Raw genomic sequence first — 21,809 nt, forward strand, 5'->3', positions numbered from 1 at the left:
GGGTCAAGGGTAGCGTGAAAAAATGAAATTTTGAAGTTGAAAATATTTTTTAAAAACAAACTTAAATTTTTTTTTGGGGTGGTAGGGGTAGGGTTGGTTGGGGGGCTGGTTTGAGGGTAGAAACAAAATAAATTGATTTTTTCAACAATTTTTTTTTAAAATTGGAAGTTGAAAGAGAGTTTTGGAAAATGTTTTCCTTAAGTTTTGAAGGGAAGTCATTTTCCTTAAATTTGAGGAAAATGAGTTGATTTGAAAAACATTTTCCAAAACATTTAACCCAACCAAACATGAGAAAATTGGAAAACATTTTCCGGAAAATGTTTTCCTTCATACCAACCACACCCTTAGTGTACAATATTTTCATTTGAGATTCGATTAAACTTAATTCAAGCATTGCAGGTTTATTTTTTCACCCCCCACCCCCCTCCCCAAAAAAAAAAAAATTAAGTTTGTTTTTAAAAAATATTTTTTCAATTTCAAAAATTATTTTCTACTCTAGTAAAAATAAAAGATATTTCTCAAAAACATTTTTCATTCATAAATCAAACACTAAAAATCTTTTCCGAAAAATATTTTCTACTTACCAATCAAACATGAGAAAATAAGTAAAAAATCTACTTGTTTTCCAGGAAAACATTTTCCTTCATACCAAACACACCCTGAATCATCATTATTTAATTTTTTTTTACTTTACTTGGTTTTATATATAAAGAAAAAATACTAGTTTTATAGTGATTAGTAAGAATTGCCCATGAACTATGCGAAAAGATCACTTATATCCTCCGTTACATTTTGAGATAAAAAATACCTCCGCTGTTATTCATAAAGACCACAAATACCTCTTGATCATTAATAACCCAAATTGTTAATGACGTGGCAAGCCATGTGAACTGATCTCTCCACCTAACCAGCCAACTATAGGATTTCCACCAACTCATTCCTGCTAAATATCAATTCATCTTTTCAAATCAGCAATATCTGGGATGCGAAATTTCCTTTACATTATGGAAACACTACCTCTAGTATTTTCTAACCCAATTTTTAGTTCTCCAATATTTGTTTGATTATTGTACGAATTAAAGCAATCTAAATTTTGAAAGGTTCAAAACATATCTTTCAATTCTTCTAAGGGATGCTACTGAATCTTAAATATCAACTAAGGAAAAACCACATTTGTCAAGCATAAGGGCTATCAGCTATGGCATCAACATATTTTTCTTGTTTAAAACCAGAGATAACATATTTTTTTAAAAGTCAGCCTCAAAAAGTTTGACTTTCTCAAAGTGACGAGTTGTTTTCTGTAAAAAATGCATCAAAATTTTCTCTCAAAAATAGGGTTTGATTTGGGAGGATGAATTGATGGGTTAACAAGAATGAGTTAGTGGAAATCAGGGACATCGTGTTGTGAAAGCAGGGATCTGCGAGGTAGGAAACGGAGGTTCTGCTCCAGTTACAGGTCAAGCGCTATTGTTGATTCACATTGTTTGGCTCGTGTTACTTGGTTTCCTCGGGCTGCTATGATCGATCAAGTTTCGTTGCTTACTTGATTTAGGGTTAGACTTGGTAGGATGATTTTTGTATAACATATATGTATCGTCTTCCGTATGTATGAGAGGAATATAGGCTAGATGATTTTAACTTTGTTCTTGTTTTTTGTTGGATTAATACAATTTTAGGAGATTCAGATTAAAAAAAAAGTTAATGGTAATCTTAGTTGGCAGCTTAGGTGGAAGGATCAGTCACACATGACTTGCCATGTCCTTAAAAATTTGAATTGTTAACTTTTGAGAGGTATTTATGGTCTCTAGAGATAACAGTGAGGGTATTTTAATTTTGAGCTCAAAATGTAAAGGAGGATATAAGTGGTCTATTTCGCATAGTTCGGAACAATTTTGACCCTTTTCCGTAATATTAATTATCATATTATTTTATGCTAGCTAGTGCAATTATAGTATTAGCTACTAATTTATGATTAGTAATTCACTATTGTTATTTTCTCCAATTTATATTAAACTTTATTGTTATTTTCTGCAATTTATGTTAATTTTTCATGGAATGTTAATGCTACTTGTGTTAAGTTTATTGTTATTTCTCCCTATCTTTTTAGTATGGGTATGAAATTGCTTAATAATTCATTCTATTGAACAGGCAATAACTCATAAAAATTGGGCTCTCATCATAGTGACATGTCTTTGGATGATACAAATATGTAATACTATACATATTTATACATCATAGAACTAACATCTAGTTGTATGCTAACAAATTACAATCTACATTCTACTAGATTGACATTTTTCGATAAGGTTAATTAAACTTCTAAAATCATCCACCTGAACAAAAAACTTATCATGTACGTACCCCAATCATTAGGTCTTTTAAGGTCCTGAGAGGTTTTCACCTTTACTTTTACGTCCAAAATTAGTGGAACATTACCGAGGTCTCCGTTATCTCTTTGTTAAAATTGTTTTATCCATGAGGACTATCCCAACATCAATTAACCAAACCTACTACATCTTATACCTAAAATAAATAAATGTGACTAGTCTACGACAATACAACCCATTGAATTGTGTAATTCTACCTAAAAAGTGATTACAAAATAATTGTTGCTCACATTAAAACCTTCTTTAGTATACTCATTAATTAGTCAAACATAATATAGCTTCCTTAAAAATCATCATGTCTCAAACAATGTAATTATAGTTCAAGGAATATTGGAGAACTTCAAAGGAAAAAAAATGGTGCCTTGTATCAAATATTAATTAAACTTGATGTAGAAAAATCATGATGCCTCAGCCAACGAAATCATAGTATTAAAGCTTTCGATATTAAGTGGAGTATAATTTTAATTTTCCTGATTTGTTGATTCAGAAAACATACTTAATTTCAGACAATCTTGAATAATTAGGCCATGGAACTTGAACTGTGACCATATGATCTTCGTAACTAAAATCAACAGAGACTTCATCGATTGTACACGATGACGGCTTCTCAGAGGCAAACACCCTCATATCACCACTCCATCTTTCTCCAATGCTTACTGAACTTTCTTCCTCCTCATTGCTGTTGTCGTAGACAAGAGAGTCGATTGCATCACCAGAATTGAGCATGTTCACCAATCTAATTGGGGTAAACTGCACTACAACGCAGCTATAGGTGTGACTGTTAAGATCTCATAGTCGAAAGGCTGAAAAGTAATCTCCACATTTTCGGACAATTTTAAGAGCTTTAGTTTCTTCTGTCTATACATGTACACCGCGAAAATGTTCACTCCTTCCACACTTACTGGATTTGTTCCATTGCTCCATTCAACATCTTTGGGACTAGACAAACATGTCACTGCAACTGATCAATACTCATTCACACTTTTATTTTTCTTTGAAACAGGGCACCAGAATAACACAATAAGATGAAATTTTAATCCCACAAATTATTTTAAAAAACGTGAATTGTATTTGTGAAGTTCACTGTACAAGCCATATGGCGTGAATCAGTTAGGTTGTTAGAGAAGGTTCAGCTGTACATAGTTAGTTAGTTAGTTGAATGTGTATAAGCTGAACTATAAATAATCAGCTACATGAATATAATAGTCAGCTGGGCCAATTCAATGTAACAGTAATTTTGTGGTCTCTCAAAATATCTTCTCATCCATTTCTTCTGCAAGTTAGCAATGTATTAATCTCCATTAATAGAGCTTACAAGGTATCAAAGCCCAAGATCATAGGCTCATTCCGCACTCAAATTGCGTTACTAGGTGCTCAGATCTCACCAGTGTTTAGGTGAATCGCAAGGTAGCATCAAAGATAGATTGAAGTATCTTGTCTCTTCATTCTGTTAAAACAGAAACACCAAAGAAACTGATTTGAAGAATAAAAATAGAGTGAACTTATGAAATTCCAGCTATATATTAATTTGCAGAAGATCTGAATTTATACAAGGAAAAACCTAACAATTTCCTATATCTAGTAGCCACTTACAAAGTGGATGTTAAAACTAAATAAGAACACGTGTCACTAACAGCCATAAAGCGGCCACTAACTTCAGAAAATTGAGCAACTTAAGTTGAACCGTTTGGATTGGCTTAAAAAAATAGTTTTTAAGTCAAAAATAAAAAGTTAAACTGAAATGACTTTTAAGTCAAAAAATAAAAAGTAGGGGGAGACCTACTTTTGGTTACCGACTTATTTTAAGTCATTTTTGACTTATTTTAGGTCATTTTTTACCTTATCAAACACTTCGTAACTTATTTTAAGTCATTTTAAACTTATTTTAAGTTATTTTTTATATTTGTCAAACATTTTCAAAAGTAAAAAACTGACTTAAAAGTAGGTTTGACTAATTTTTAAGTCAATCCAAACACACTCCAAGTCTAGCTAAAAAATAGAGAGCTCTAAACTGAAATAACTAAAAAAACAGTAAAAAATAATAAGCTGGAAACAATGCCAATTGTCTAACACTACTCCTTGGCATTTTTGTGGCAAACACCAATTCTTTGCCTTAGATCTTCAAACCTTTCCTTTGGCAATGACTTAGTGAAAATGTCAGCTAGCTGGTTCTCAGATGAACAATGAACAAGCAACACTTCATTAGATTGTTGGACTTCTCTAATAAAATGAAACTTGATTTTGATATGCTTAGTTCGACCATGAAACACTGGATTTTTTTAGATTGAAACTGTTGAACTGTTGTCACACATAATCTTGGTAGCTTATGTTTGTTCATGGCCCAAGTCCTTCACCATCTTCCTTAGCCAGATAGGTTGATTCACAGTAGATGCAACAACTATGTACTTAGCTTCTGTTGTTGATTGAGTTGTAGTTTCTTGTTTCCTAGAGCTCCAACTAAAACAATTTGTCCCCAAACAGAAAATATATCCAGAGGTGCTTTTGGAATCGTCAACTCCGCCACCCCAATCACTAGAAGAGTACCCGATCATGTTCATAGTTACTTTGTCAGATATTAGGAAAAAAGTTCCAAACTTGTTGGTTCCTTTAATATACCTCAACACTCTTTTAGCCGCTGTGAAATGTGTGTCTTTAGGCGAATGCATGAACCTACAGAGAAAACTTACAACAAAGAGAATGACATGTCTGCTTGCGGTTAGATATAGAAGATTGTCAATTAAGCTTCTATACATACTATTATCCACTTTTTCGGAATCCTCATCCTTGCCAAGTTTCACACTAGTAGAGATTGGAGTACTTACAGGTTTGCAATCTTGCATTTTGAACCTGCTTGGAATATCCGAAATGTATTTCTGCTGGCATATGAAAATTTCATAACTGGACTGCAACACTTCCATGCCAAGGAAGTACTTCATGACTCCAAGATCAGTCATTTCAAAGATTTTCTCCATTTCATCTTTGAACCTTTGGATTAGTTCAATTTTGCTTCCTGTCACAAACATGTCATTCACAGAAATTGAGATAATTAAGGACTCACATGCAATGACTTTCACATACAAAGTAGCTTCACTTTGACTTCTACTAAAGTCAAGTTGGATGAGAAGATTGTCCATCCTCTTATACCATTCCCTTGGGGCTTGTTTTAGGCAATACAAGGCCTTCGTTAAGAGATAAACTTGATCCTCTTTTCCAGGAATTGAGTAACCATCAGGTTGCTCTACCTAGATCTCTTCAACAAGCAAACCATTCAAAAAAGCTGATTTGACATCAAGTTGATGAATCTGCCGAACTATGAGATGCAAATGCAAGAATAAGCTTGAATCTATCATACCTTGCTACAGGAGAAAATGTTTCTTGGTAATCCACACTATATTGTTGTGCGTATCCTTTCGCCACCAATCTAGCCTTATGTTTGCAAATTGTTCCATCAGGATTGAATTTTGTCTTGAAAATCCATTTTACACCAATCACCTTGCGATTTTTAGGTTCTTCTCGATCATATCTAGTTCATCTTGCATAGCTCTCCTCCATGCCCGAGAGTCTTGTGCTTGTTGGTTACACTTGGAATACCATAAAACTAAAAAAAAAAAACAGTAAATATCCTATATGTCTAAGAATTTCATATTTAATTTGCATGGGCATATTGGATTATAGACTAGTGACTAATCCCATTAGGCAAATCCTATTAGGATAACAAAATAAAGACTCAAAGAACACCATTCTTTTTGTTCACTCTCTATTCTCCTTTTTTCAAATTTTATTTATTTCTTGTGTTAAAAAATAAATAAAAATCGATTCCTCCAAAGCAAAGAAGCAAAGCATTTATTCTTACACATCACCTGTAAGTATGCTAACTTTCCTTTGCTTACAATTAAGAACTTGCCTTCTTTTTTACCACTTTTTATTTCAAAACATTATATTAAAATTATTTTTTCAACATATCTTTCTGTGCAAATGCATGCTGAAAGTTTGGAATCTCTGTTTACTTTCACATATCAAATGTATATAGTGTCAATATCATACTTACAGTTTCATTATATATAATCTTTAATCAAATTTGGTATTTTTTGGGATTTCAATTCTTTGTATGTATTCAAATTCTTTTGAACAAAAAGTAAAGTATAAAAAAAAGAACATTCTGTAGTGTTGTGTTTTTTTCTGGACCCTTTGGGCAATTTTGTTGTGATACAATGAGTTTTCTAACAGGAGCACCAAAAAATTCATGGCAACTAGCTATGACAGTTGATACAACAACATCAAATTACTGGTTGAATTGGAGGGTTACATTGTGTTCCATTTGGATTTTTGCATCAATTCTTATAACAAAGTATGAAGGACCTCGCGGTTCGAGAAATAGGAGGAGAGAAGAGGAGAAAGACTCTCCTGGACTTTTGTACGAAGATGAAGTTTGGAAACCATGTCTTAAAACTATACATCCTGGTTGGCTTCTTGGATATGGAGTCGTTGCGTTTTTAATCCTCTTGTTATTGTTAATCATGAATGTTGTTGTTGATGGAGGAGAACTCTTTTACTATTATACACAGTAAGTATGTTTATACAAATGATTATGATTTATGAATCTTCAAAATGTGCTTATATATTGTATTGGCTACTGAACAGGTGAACATTCACATTGATCACAATTTATTTTGGGGTAAGTAATAGCAGCAACATTGAAGTTGAAGTCAATTTTTTTTTTTTTTTTTGTTCTGTATTTTTTACTCCCGATTTCTTGTTATATGAATTTAGCTTGGATCTGTGCTCTCAATGTATGGATGTTATCAGTATCACAATAAAGTTGGTAACGAGAGGCAAGATATTGAGTATAGTTCGCGAAGATTGTCTATGAATGTAGAAAGTAGCACTAGTTCAAATGCTGCAAAACAGGGAATGGGAAATGCAGAACAGAGTTCTCGCCAAATTGCTGATTTCTGGGGATATGTTTTTCAGATAATTTTCCAGGTAAAATCGACGAGTAGTCAAAAAGATTGTGTTTTATCCTATGACAATGAATGCACAAGTTTTGCATATTACTAACTTTTGTCTTCCTTTTATGTTATGAAAGATGAATGCAGGAGCAGTAACGCTTACTGACTGCGTCTTCTGGTTCATACTTGTTCCATTTCTGACCATAAGGGGTTATAATTTAAACTTTGTAAGTATTCTATGTGACTTTACTGTTATAGTGGATAAAGTTCAGAGATGTTTCGTGTTTCTAATTGATGTTACATTTATGTTGTAGTGGATAATAAACATGCATTCGATCAATGTAGTGTTTCTACTTGGTGATACAGCTCTCAACTCTTTGGTAAGTTGAACCAACTTTTCTCATTTGGTCTCAAAAATCATCTTCATAAGTTGAGTAATTCTTATAATTTTCGATGAATTTCAGCGTTTCCCTTGGTTTCGAATTGGATATTTCTTTCTGTGGACAGCAGTTTATGTTGTTTTTCAATGGGCAGTCCATGCTTGTATGTCAATATGGTAAAAAAACACTGTTCTTCCACCAGTTGTATTTAGTACATTTTAAGTATTATCTGTTTGAAACAACTAATGAATACTGGTCTTATTTTGTAAACAGGTGGCCTTATCCATTTCTTGATCTGTCATCTTCATTTTCTCCTCTGTGGTATGCATTTTGTTTAATGTCTACTGCAAATTTTGATCTATAAGAAACTTATGATTCAAGAAAATGAGCTCCTCTTCTGATTGAAATTTCAGGTATTCATCGGTGGCGGTGATGCACATACCATGCTATGGCATTTTTGTTTTGGTCATGAAGCTCAAACACCATTTGTTAAAGAAATGGTTTCCTCACTCTTATCAGTGTGCAGGATGATGCTAAACAGGAATTTTTATGCCTTAAAGGCAGCTAACTGTCAAGGGAAAATGAGAAAAGATTACAACAAATAGCAGAAAAGGCAACATGAGTTCATTTTTTGAACAATACAACATTGGTATTTGGTCCTCGTTTCCCCAGAAAAGGAAAAACGGATAACAAGTAAAGGAAACACAATAGTATTACTTTATGTAGCAAAATAGCAGTAAATATACAAAAAGAGATTAGAGGGATAGAGTTTTGTGTTTGCAAGATATATATGTAGCCTAAATATGAAAAAAAAAAACAGATATCAATAGTTCATACATATAATTTATTGTTCAATATATATATATGCAACATGTTTACACTCTCATATCAAATACAATGAACATGCCGACAATGAGAAAGCTGTATAGATAGTGAATGGTTCATTCTTCTGTTGAAGATCTCCACTTTTCTAGTGGGTAAGTAGCTATATGTTGGGAAACAAAAAGCATCTTCAGTCAAAACTGAACTGATTAAAGGTGTGGAATGTTACTAATATAACTTTTTCTATTTTATGAGAAACACCAAAAGAAAGCATCAGATAACTCTTTTTCATGCCCCACAAAAGTGAATTTAGTAAACCTGATAAATAAAGCAAGTTACAAGTATATTGATAAGTTTAATACACACTTCCAGTGTAAAGTTAAATCCTTGCTCATTTCCCTGGTTTTACTCGTGTTATCACATATATGCAGACACCAACTACTCCAACGTCAAAGCCAAAACAAAGGCATAGACAAAAGGTAGAACAAATTCCTCACTGCATAGTGCATACAGTAAAGACCATCATAAGTAGGATAAGTTGCACTCTTCAAATTCATACAAACTAAAGTTATGTCATGACGTGTTGGCAAAACCAAAGAATGCTGAGCTTCTTGAACTTCACAAAAAGTACAGTTATATCAGAAGTTTTGGCTGTTATACAAGAAAATGATCACAGAGAGAAGAAAAAATCACCCTTGTTTCTGAAACATTATTACAAAAGAATACAAGTCAAATGAAGGAAAATACAAAAGGACCAAATAAGATGGAGAGACACAAACAGGGAATGAATAAGCAATTCTTACAGGTCTTAGCTAAAGCACAAGCTTCAATTCACATGATTTTCTTGCAACGCAAAATACAAGGATGAATATATGTACAGGTATTCAGAGGTTGGCCAGAGGCAATGAGCCCATTACAATAACAGTACTCTTATCTTCAGGCCGCTGTTCTCCACCCTCACTAGACTTCAGTGATCTTACCTTCGAGAATACTCTAGAAAAAAGCCCCTTACTGAGGTCTGCCTTCTTTCCTGGCAAGGCCAAGGAGAGATTCCCCACACTGCTCTCACTGTGGTTGCCCCTACTTATATTTCCCTCTAGCTCCGGTCTAAATTGAGTACCACAAGCCCCTTACTCGTATTATGATGCAGACGCAGGTAACCAGGATCAGCACCCAACGTCTCGTTGATCCAGTTTGAGCACTCAAGGGTTTGTTGGTGAGCCTTCTTGCATTCCGGATGACTCCTTTTATTTGCTTTCTAGTCTTTCAGATGTTAGGATGATCAGGGGTCCTGTCTCGACATCCCTCTTTGTTTTAGAGGCTTCATAGACAGTTAGCAGTCAGTTGTCCTTACATTATCTTTCAGATGTTAAGACTTGAGTTGCCATTTTGACCAAGTTGAATGTTTGACTTTTAAACATTCCAAGTTATTTTATTAAGCTATTTGAGCAAGTTCATTTGATCATTGTAATAATGCTTAGAGTCTTCCGCCGAGTCAGTAAGCCAGACCAAGGGTTCGCTTGAGGCCAACAATGGTCTTCGAGTGCCAGTCCCGCCCAGGGTGTAGGCTCGGAGCGTGACAAAATCGTTCCAATCGTCTGAACCAAAGGCTATTGCCGAACCCATAACCAACTTATTTTCATCCTTGTCATTTTCTTCAAGAGAACGTTGTAACTCTCTTCCATAATAAGAATTAATGTTCTTCTCATCATTAGTGCTTCCTCAAAACATTGAGTCCTCGCCATCTGAATGCTCAAATTTTGATGATGTCACACTTTCATTAGAACATCTTACAAACTCACCTCCACCGATTTCTACACCAGATTGCATGCCTGATCCTTCCAAACTCCCTCCCATGGTTTTAACATCTCTAAACAACTCCAAATGACGAGAGAAAGTTGCTCGGATGGTAAACACTCCTCACTTCCAATCCGAATGTTGCAAATTCGAGTCACCAAGGGAGCAAAAAGGGTGGGAGCGCCTAGGGAGGGTAAAAAAAAAAAAAAACAACTCCAAACCATCATCAATCCCCATAGATCTGATTTCCAATGAACCGCCACTAATCCCAAAGCTTTCAATTTCTTTCCCAACTAGTTCACTATTCTTATTTTCTGCAGATTCACAAGAATTTGTTGATACAAATAATTTATCACAATTTTCACTCGTATTTTGCAGTTGACTAACCTATCCAATCCACTCCTCACCCATATCCATACTGTCTATAAATTCACTCTCATCCATGCTTCCATATAAATCTAATCACTTTTCAATACCCTTGTGATCCGTCTCTTCCCTGGACCACTGACCTTGCAATAACTCATCACCCAGTGGATCACAAGAAGAGGTGACCATAGAAGATAACTTCTCTGTCCCCTCTCCTATTTTCATCTGATTACAACAATTCAAGAAAACTCATAAACAAATTATACACTGAATCAAACGAAATCCCATCAAATTCAGGGGAAAACTAAACATTTTCATCCAAAATCAATACAATGAATAACGAATTTACTGGTTTCAATTCACATCTAGGGCATACAAGATACCATTTAATTTTTATTTTTATATAGCTACCGCCTGCCGGCGTTGAATTTAATTAATCTTTCCGATAAGTAGCAGTTGAAATTAAGTGATAGAGGGGGGAAAAACTGACCTTGATGATCAACTCACCTGAGCATGAAAGCGAGAGATGAAATGGAACTCTCAAGTATAAAAATGTACATCTTATTACACTTGATCAATAATCTGAAATTGCGATATAAAATTAAATTGATATGACGTTTAAATTCCTTTAGATATGTAATTTGGATAAAAGTAGTGATATGATATTAAATTGATAATTAGTTGAAATTTATTTAGATGTGTAATTTGCATTTTTAAGTTGTATTTTTTTTTGTTAACATGAAAATTTGACACACATTGTAGAATCTATCATTTTTTCTTTCAATTTTTATGCAATCTATCTATATATAATAATAAAGCTGGATATAGAAGAACTTATGTGGCACCTCTCTATGACCAGAATTAGTATTTATCTTTTGGTCAATTTTTTAGTTTTTAAAATTATTTTTCTGATTAAAATTCACTATATTCATGGTATTTGAAGAACCATAAACCGCTGCATATATTAATTTTAGTTAATTACTTATTATGAGGATTAATTTGTATGGCTGTTACATAATATTTAAGGCTATTTTACTTCAATGCTTTTGCCGTTTTTAATTTGTCATTAATTCTCTTAATTGCCTTTTCCGCCCTTTCTGTTCTATTTCCAAATGTTATGTCATTAATGAGCATTGAAAAATATATAAATATTATGTTTAGGTTTGTTTGTTCGAGTAAACATTTCAAGGTAGACATTACTGTTTTCATTTTCTTTCCTTTCAATTTCTTTAACATATACTGATTCATATTTAATTTATTTACTATTTTTGTCTTTTTGGTTCAGGTTTTTTCATTATCTCAACACTTCATCTCATTTCTATCAATTTAATTTTGTGTGTTGTTTTCTACAGAAAACGTAATAATTGCTATTGGAGTGATAGAAAAGATGATCAAGGGGAAGTTTCCGGAATTTAACAAACCTACAAGAAGAACAAATGTTTCGCAAAAGAATTTTAAGAAGGAAGAATGAGTTGCTCGGATGGTAAGCACCCCTCACTTTCAATCCAAAGGTTGTGAGTTCGAGTCACCAAGGGAGCAAAAAGGCGTGGGAGCTCCTAGGGAGGGTTAAAAAAAACATTTGATTGACGTGAAATAAGAAAATTTTTCTTCTGTACTTTTTGTTTTTAATGAAATTTTGTTCAATTAAATCAAGCAAACAAAAATAGAAAAAAGTTTACTTTGATTTTTTGTAAATAGTATTAGCATTAGAATCGTCTATACTGTAAAATTGTAAAAATTTCGTAAAGATCTCGATTAAATATAGTAGTATATAGATTATGTTATTCCTTTTTTTTTATTGTACTAAATGAAAGTTTAATTTATTAGAGGTTAGATTTGTAAATGTTGATCTTGATATAATCTCTCCAATAGGTTAAGAAAAAATTAATTTGTGATGAATAATCATAGGAGTTGAAATTGATTAAGAATACCCTTGCCATAACAAGAGCACAAAAATTCTTCTAAGACATGATCAACTGTGAGAAAAAAATGAGAAACTAAAAAAATTTCTTTTATGTTTTGTTTAACTATTGTGTATGGCAAGATTTTCTCCAACTTTCAATCATAATATATTTTTAATATGGTAATTGAAGTTTATATTTTACTTATTTAATTTTTTTATAAATAACATTAGTTGCATACGTTTATTTGTATGATATGCTCTATAATATATAGTTATAATAATAAGATGAAATTTATAAGTAGATATATTTATGAGATTAAAAAAATTGACTTTTTTCTAATGCCAATAAGAAAGAATGGTGTTTCCTCTTTGGTAGGAAAATGACCAGGTGTTGATTTGGCATCTTCATATGTATATAAGACACCTATATATAACAGCTGCAAATTTTCATAGTAATTTCTAAAAAAAAGAAGATGAAATTCACATTATGTTATTTCAATTTTACATTTCAAATGGAATTACTCTTTGAATTCTTTGTTAATAATAAAAATGTTAGTGTATGAATTGAATTCAAATGCATGACCAGTATTAAAAAAAAAAGAATTGTAAGTATCTAAATTCACAATAAGCAAGATGCTCAATAAATTTAACCGCTTTTTTTTTTCTATTGTAATTTAATAATTTTCTTTTATTAACCCAAATTAAAAGGGATCAAGAATGGTTATTATAGATGATTATGGTTATATATTAAACCTCTTTTATTTGAGCTTTAAATGTGTTGTTGCCTTAATTTTTCTTTATTAATATTCTTGATTGTTTAATATATTGAATGAGAGATTCAGAGGTATGTGTGTATATATCTTCTTTATTCATTTATTTACTTTATCAAATATTTTATTTAAATACCTAGGACGCTAGATGCATTATTAAAGAATAGGTATTATATGGTCATAATTTAAGAATTTTTTATTTTTTATTTTTGGATAAAATGAAATCCATGAATCATGAATTACACATCTAAGAGCTAAAATTTATCATCTAATTTATTTGGAATTGAAGATTAAAAAGACATCGCGCATAGCGCTGCTAAATTTATTAGTTTTATTATATGAGTAAATCATAATTCATAAATAAGATATCGAAATAATTCATAATTAAATTTTTGATAGCTTTTTATTTTATTCTTGTCGTAAAATATTCACACGATAGACTCTTATAGATTTCTTTCAGTATACTAGACATTGGAGTCTATATCAGCATGGGTACAATATATATTACGCTATACTTTATGTCTCAATTTATGTGATATAAATGAAATTTTGAAAGTCGATCTATTTTAAAAAAATATAATTTGTAAATATTTTAAGTTAATTATAGTGATTTATAGTTTTTTTACTTAATTTTCAGATAATATATGTAACTCATTCTGCTCCAATTTATGTGGCACCTATGGAATTTCAAGAATTAATCAAATATTTTATGTCTTTTAAATTTTTAAGTTATTACTTATTGTGTTTTATAGTACTTTTTAGTTATTTCAAAAATTCAAATAGTATATGTTACTTCATTTGCCCCAATTTATGTGATGCAAATAAAATTTGGAAAGACAATCAAATTCTAATTTAACCATAATTTTTTTAATTTTTTTTTTATAGAATTAATTATTGTCATTGGTACATTTTTTGCAATTTCTAAAAAGAATATAAATTATTAAAAATTGTTCTTAAACCTTCAAAATTCAAATGACTAAAATATCCATTATTGATAATGTAACTAGTAAATTATCCATACCTCGTGCAAAAATTTAATATCACAAAATTTATAAAATAATACTTGAAACCTATAAATTATTAAAACTAAAACGATATATTATCTTACATACAAGATTACGTAGTAACGAACATAATATATTTCTTATATATATAAAAATGAATCTAAGACCCGCCTATATGGCTCCCTCAAAGATCAGGATTCTTATTTAATCCTTTTTAAAAGTCACAATCTTAAGGAAAAGTCACAACATTTCATAAAAATCGTAAATCTTTAGAAATGTCAGAACTCTTCATAAAAAAACACAACTTAATCTTAGACCCGCCTATGTGACGCCCTCACAGATCAGGATCTTATTTAGCCCTTCTTAAAAGTCATAACCTTATGAAAAAGTCACCACTCTTTAGAAAAGTCAAAACTCTTCATAAAAGTCATAACTTTTCACAAATGTCACAACTTTTCACAAATGTCACAATTTTTCTCAAAAGTCATACCAAATTTTAAATTTTGTTTCCAAGACATGGTAGTATAGATCTTTAAGGAATTTTTATTGTACCTTCAACAATTTCAGTAGAGAAAACTTGTGTGAATACACAAGTAACATGTGTTATTTAATGTGTACTAACAAATATTTATAACAATAACTTTGGGGAAATGTAAACATCAAAGTTTAAAGTATGTGCTAAAAAAAATCAACTAATGACATAAGCATAAATTATTGATTGTAAAAAAACATACCAAGATTTGTAACAATAGAATAAAAAAAGAAAGGAAAAAATCGAGGTCACTGAATGCATAATGTCCCCTTAATTAACAAAATTATTTCCCTCTAGTGCCCGAGGTTTAAAGGAATAGATCCTCTCAAGATGGGCAATTTTATTCACCAATGTATTGATACAAAATAACGGTGTCAGTGAGCCATTCAACAGGAGCAAAGTTCACTAATATTTAATTGTGCAAAAGAAGAAGAAGTTTAGAATTTTTTTGTTTTAAAATGAGAGGAAATCCCTCAATTCATAGACAATAAAGGGTAGTGTGAACAAATGCTTAGTGTCTTATGGGAAATGTCACGACTCTTTAAAAAAGTTACAACCATTTAGAAAGGTCACAACCCTTTATAAAAGCCACAACTCTTCATAAAAGTTGCAACTCTTCATAAAAGTCGCAACTCTTCATAAAAGTCGCAACTCTTCATGAAAAACTAGTTTTGAAAATAAACAAATTAAAAAGAAATCCTGATTTTTGGTCCCGCCAAGTAGGCGGACAGACCTATAGTTCTCTTATTTATATATATATATATATATATATATATTTATTTATTTATATATACACATGATTCCAAGAAGCACACATGTCCTCGCCGACATGTGTGTTGTAGACTCTATATATTATATAGGAAAAAAAGATAAATATACCCCGAACTATCGTAAATGGTATGCAGATACCCTCCGTCATACTTTTGGGACATAGGTGCCCCTGTCGTTTAAAAACTAGAGCATATATGCCCTTTAAACTAACAAACATACATGTGTCATAATCTTATCCACCGACCCGACATCAGATTGATGAATAAGATTGCGCCACGTGTCCCTATTTAATCTTCCGTTAGAGTGAAGGGCATATACCCCCGTGGGCCAAATAAAATTAATTAGAAATTAAAAATAAAATAGAGTATTAAAAATAACAAGAATCTAAACTCAAATTCCGTTTAAAGTTTGAAAATATTACAATTTAAATATAAATTATATTTATAAAATATGTACTACATAAAATAAAAACTCCCTAAAATTTCTAGGGAATCACTACATAGGTCGTAGCCTATGGAATATTGTCATAGTTTTTGTATTTTACTATGATCATTGGAAAATATTTCTATTTAGCTATTTATGTTTTTACTTGAAATCAAACTTAATAAATATTAGAAAGATATTTTTATTTATGGATTTGATTAACAAGCAGTTACACTAATACCATGTAATATTGTCTTGTCAATATTTATGGTAATATTTTTAGATTATAATTTAATTTTAAAAAATTATAAAAAATATACTTTTAAGAAAAGAGGTGTGGGCTGGGCTGACCATTTTCTGGCCCACACCAAAAATGGACTAGCCTAGCCTGACCCGTAAAATTCCAAAGCCTGTATGGGTTAGCCCGGATGGGGTGGGCCAGCCCATATTGACAACTCTAGTCATCATAACTATAGTTTGCTATAATTACCATTCACGACTAACATTAACCATTAATTACGTGAGCTGACTTCGAGTTTGTATAATTAGCCACATTTTTATAATTCGCCACATTTGTATAATTCACAACTAACAATTCTTCGTTTGATTTGTATTTGTATACGATGGTTTGTATTTGTATATGACTATGATTTCCTTTGGTTTTTTTTTTCAGTTTTATCACCATATACATTCAATCTTTTTGTGTATAACTTTTTAAAGTTTGTATAAACATGTAGTTTTCAAATTTTGTATAATATAATTTATATAATGTAATTTGTATAACTGTTTAAAGTTCATATGTTTATGTTTGTATCAATTCATTATTTTGAGTCTTATCATATTTGTATAATTTTGGACTTTATATTACTCCATTATACAAAAACATGCAAATTATACAAACGAGATGCGAATCATACGAATTACTACTCTGTCTCGCTCGCCTCTCTCCTCCCTCTCCCAATCTCACTCGCCTCTCTCCTCCCTCTCTCAATCTCACTAGCCAGATATACAAATGCATATGTATAATAGTTACATATATACAATTGTCTAACCGATATACATATACAATTTTCACTATCTGTCCTCTCTCGCCCACCTCTCTCATCCCTCTCTCAATCTCGCTCGCCACTCTTCTTCCTATAACATAGTAGTTATGAATCGTAATTAACAAACTATAGTTATGAAACGTAATTAAACTATTTTAAATGACTATATGCGAAATTTTTCCAAAAAAAAAAAGGGGAAAATCCCAAAATTCGGTGGACAGCGTTCCAATTCAATTTAAAGTACCATTGGAATTTTACATTTGCCAACGCTTTTACTCCTATCGTCCTCCGCGTGTCGCGTGGTGTGGTGGGAGTATTATTTTTCTTTTCCAAAATTAGGCATAATTTTTTACTCTACTGGATAGTCAATTGTTGGGTTTGACGCATCATTATTACCTTATTATTCTTAAATTATTCTACTAGATTACATAAAATAGTTTAAAATAAATACGAAAAGTAGTTCCAATAAAATTTTCGAATAATGCATATATTTTGAACTGTATTTTTTATTTCTTCAAGAATTCACTAAATAGTATTAAATCAGGGGAATACTTTTTATTTTTGGGGTTAGGTGCAAATCATTTCTCGTAAGTCGTAAAAGACAAGTTATATATACATTTGATTGACAAAAAAATAGGAATTAACACACTTAACTAATCATAAAATAAATGGGAAAATAGTTTTTTTTATTAAAAGAATTATATTTACTAAATAAATAATAGTCACGAAAGGAATATATATTTTTTATGGGAGATTATTTCGCTATTGTTTTATAATTTTTATTATACTAATTTTGTCATATGTACATCAATTGATCAAATTATATAAAAGTATCATCATGTCTCTTTTAATATACTTTTCCTTTTGGTATAATTTATCACCATTCAAGATTAATTTATTTTGTTAACTTTTGCGTAACATCTTATTATTTCGATTTCAACTTTTGCATAACATCTTACTTTTCCTAATGCAAAGTAGTTGACTAAACCGAAACGCAAGTAAATTTCCTGTAGAAAAGAGATATGATCAATTGATGATTTCTTCTTTCTACGATGCCCATTAGGGCAACACAATATTAAAATCTGTATTTTCAAATTTGAGATTCTCACTATTCAATTTTGACAAAGTGAAATGTTTGTTCAAACAAATTGCTTCAAAATGATATTCAAATTTCTAACTGTTTTATTCCATTATTGTTTTCTTTCAAAGAGATTGCCGAAAATTAGAGCTGTCAATATGGGCTGACCCATCCCATCCGGGCTAATCCATATAGGCTTTGCAATTTGACGGATCAGGTCGGGCATCCCATTTTTTATATGGGCCAGAAAATGATCGGCCCATCCCACAAGTGTGTGGGCTATGGGTTTTCCCGGGTCAGCCCTCTTTTCTTAAAAATATATTTTTTATAATTTTTTAAATTAAATTATAATTTAAAAATATTATCATAAATATCGACTAGTGTTACTATTTGTTAATCAAATACACAAATAAAGTTATCTATATAATATTTATTAATTTTGATTTCAAGTAAAAACATAAATAGCTAAATAGAAATATTAACCTAATTGTTTTCCAATGATCATAATAAAACACAAAAACTATGATAATATTCCTCCATAGGCTATGGCCTATGTAGTGATCCCCTAGAAATTTTAGGAACTTTATTTTATATGGTACATATTTTATAAACATATTTTGTATTTAAATTGTAATATTTCAAACTTTAAACAGATTTTGAGTGTAGACTCCTGTTATTTTTAGTACTCTATTTTATTTTTATTTTTAATTAATTTTTATTTGGCCCACGGGCCGGCCCTATCCATATTTCTCAAGCCCCACAAATCGACAGGCTTATTTAGGCCGGGCTAAAAAACTCTTTTCTTAAATGGGCTCCAAAAATCGTAGCCCAACCCTATCAAATCATGGGTTAGGCCAGCCCAGCCCAACGGGCCTAGCCCATATTGACGGCTCTACCGAAAATTAATTATTAGAAGTTAGAACTAAACAACTATACTAGAATTAGAAAAACTCAAAAACAAAACTATATATAGATCCAAACCAAACTTAAATATATAAATTTACGTTAAAACAATATTGAAAATTGTTAAAAATAAATAAATAAATAAAACTATCTACAGTTTATCAGAAATATTTTAAAAATTTTGAATTAAGCAATTGAAATCTTCCTATTAATAAATAATATCTTTGCAACAATTAAAATCTAAGGTGATATATTGCAAACACATGGCTAAAATCTTATTAACTAAAATTAATCCTTAGTTATAAAAATAACAATATTACTATGTGAATTTAATAAATCTAAATCTAAGAACAAATCAAACCCAAAGAAAAAGTTGATAAAGGAAAATAAGATTTAGGTTTAAAACAAGACTAGATTGAAGATCATCACTCTCTCTGTACTAACAGACAAGTAAGTGTGCATCACATCTAATAAACTAGCTATGCATTAGTTATATTTCCGTTTGGTTCTTCAAGTACATTGATATTCTAAATAAGTTGTTTACGTAGGGTACAAATCTTTGAAACCGAACTTAGTTAGGGGAACATTATTATTCTATGATAAATAGCAGGGAATCATAAGGAACTCTCCAGAAGGTCCTTTATATAACACTTTAATTTCAAGGGAAACTGAACTCATTTTTTTCTTAACGAATATCTACCAAAATGCCCTTTGGTTAGAATCACAAGAGAGGCAAAAACAAAAATAGTGATACGGGGTATGGTTTCCATATATATATTCATGTGTTAGGTTTAACGATCTCACATCTGAAAAAAAAAATGCCGGAAAAAAACACCGATCTTCTTCTCTGTAAGACTCAGAAATATGTTGATCCATCGCCACCACTGGCGCTACATCCGGCGGCGCGTGATCCTCTGCTTGTCACTTTCATGGATCAATCTGATGCTCCGTCTGATACATCGACTTTATCTGATCAAAAGTTTGTGTATGAGGATCTTGATCTACGGGGGACTAATCTTTCTGTTCCGTTTGAGATGCTGCGGACTGATCCACTGATTCATGAGCCGGATCCTATGCTTGGATCGGAACCTGCACCACCCATGCTCGGATCAGAACCTTCACCACCAATGTTGACCATTGAGCCGGATCCTGCACTCTCTTCTTACCAATTTGCCCATCATCTGCATAACGGTATATCTTTTAATTACCCTTGTTACCATCGTCAGTATACCGGTGTATATTTTAATCCTCCCCATGGGATTGTGTTTCACAACCTTCATTCTCACCCGGACTTCTCCCACTATTGTGTTCTTTGTGGAACAACTTATAATACTAGTGGTGATCTTTCACTTCATGTGGCTGAGGTGCACCCCAGGCGTGACCTGAGTAATTTTTCCATGGAAACGGAATCATTACTGTCGTTTCGAGTTTTCTCTGTTGTTTGTCTTTTAGAACTGTTTGAGTTGATATTCCTTCGTTGTAATACATAGTCATTCAATGGACATTCAATGGATGCTGACTTGCTAGTAAAATTTCTCGATGTAATTTGTACGTTTGAAGATGGAATATAATGAATGAGTTTTTCGTTGATGAAAGTTAGATTTTGGGTTAATGAGAATTTATTTAGCATTAGTGGTATAATTATTGATTCTTTTGCAATCTAACATATCGATATGTTTAATAAAGAAAAAAGTTCTTAGAATCTTATAAAGATAAAAGTGTTTTCTCTTTGTTTCACGCTTTAAAAAAAAAGTACTATCATATTTTTATGTAAATATTTTTAATAAAGGGTAAAAGTAATTATTTTCTTTGTTGTGGTAGTATATAATAAAAACATAAAATGAATGATACCTTTGTAATGTGCTATTTTCATATTTATCATCTTTATCCTTATTAGTTTTTCATTCTACCATATAAGATTTTCTCAACCTATATTTAAATTTTAGATAATAATTGATATTATTGTTTTTAAAATTTTGATTAGAATTGAGTTGAAATGAATTAACATGTATATTTTCACACTTCTCTCATAATATAATGTTGATAGTGCTTATAACTTCTCAAGTTTATTACTGTTAAAATTAGTATATTAATTATTTAATTGTGGTATATTTTTTTGGTCACAATAATTCTTTTTTTTTATAAATTAATTTTGGACTTGAAGTCCTTTTATAAATGCCTTAATGGGCTAAAAGTTCAAACAAAACAAAGAAAAATAGTACATTGTTTGCCCAAAATCCGGACCAGCTCAATTATAAAATACCCTATCAAGTAGAGTTTCCTAATTTGATCCTTCTTCTCTTTCCACTTTTTCCAGTTCTCCATTTCTGCATCTCTGTCTGCCGCATGTTCCCTTGATGCTCTTCAACGATGAAGAATGCTGAAAAATTCAGCTGTCAAAGGTTTGGGTTCCATTTTTCCGGTACTTATTCCTATTATTCTTTTGATAATCTCACTCTTTCTTTTTATAGGTGTACTACCCGGTAAGAGTTCTTGTCAAGCTCCCAAAAGGGTGTGAGCCTTGCATTCAGCTTTGTAGATCTTTGTAAGTCATCTTGTACCTCCTTCATTTTCTTCTTTCTTTTCTTCTGCAAACATCTGACCCCTGTTGTTTTCCAGTTGAAGCCGAATAAGAATGAACCCAGGAGCTCCCGCGCTTCCTCACCTCGATATCTCCG

General features: G+C 31.5%; 1 protein-coding gene and 1 long non-coding RNA gene across 10 annotated transcripts in view; one reads left to right on the forward strand and one right to left on the reverse strand.

Annotated features, from left to right (window-relative positions):
- The window catches only part of LOC125857566 (uncharacterized), a 71,262-nt gene that overhangs the window by 33,157 nt on the left and 16,296 nt on the right, over window positions 1-21,809 (forward strand). For 2 of the 9 annotated variants that reach the window (XM_049537178.1, XM_049537168.1), the window contains 6 exons: window positions 7,296-7,370; window positions 7,474-7,563; window positions 7,651-7,716; window positions 7,801-7,892; window positions 7,990-8,037; window positions 8,130-8,644. The exons of 2 other annotated variants lie outside the window; for them this stretch is intronic. In XM_049537178.1, the coding sequence (XP_049393135.1) occupies window positions 7,296-7,370; window positions 7,474-7,563; window positions 7,651-7,716; window positions 7,801-7,892; window positions 7,990-8,037; window positions 8,130-8,247 (489 nt within the window). In that variant the 3' untranslated portion in view covers window positions 8,248-8,644. Of the gene's footprint in view, window positions 1-7,295; window positions 7,371-7,473; window positions 7,564-7,650; window positions 7,717-7,800; window positions 7,893-7,989; window positions 8,038-8,129; window positions 8,645-21,809 lie in introns of those variants that run through there. 5 more of the 9 variants (XM_049537173.1, XM_049537172.1, XM_049537174.1 and 2 more) reach the window with 5 other exon arrangements.
- LOC125857568 (uncharacterized) lies at window positions 9,217-11,281 on the reverse strand. Its single transcript, XR_007445685.1, has 2 exons — window positions 11,192-11,281; window positions 9,217-10,926 (listed from the first exon to the last, which is right to left on the reverse strand). It is a non-coding gene; the product is annotated as an uncharacterized LOC125857568 (long non-coding RNA).

Source organism: Solanum stenotomum, chromosome 3 (assembly GCF_019186545.1).
Source record: "Solanum stenotomum isolate F172 chromosome 3, ASM1918654v1, whole genome shotgun sequence".
Taxonomy (NCBI): Eukaryota; Viridiplantae; Streptophyta; class Magnoliopsida; order Solanales; family Solanaceae; genus Solanum; species Solanum stenotomum.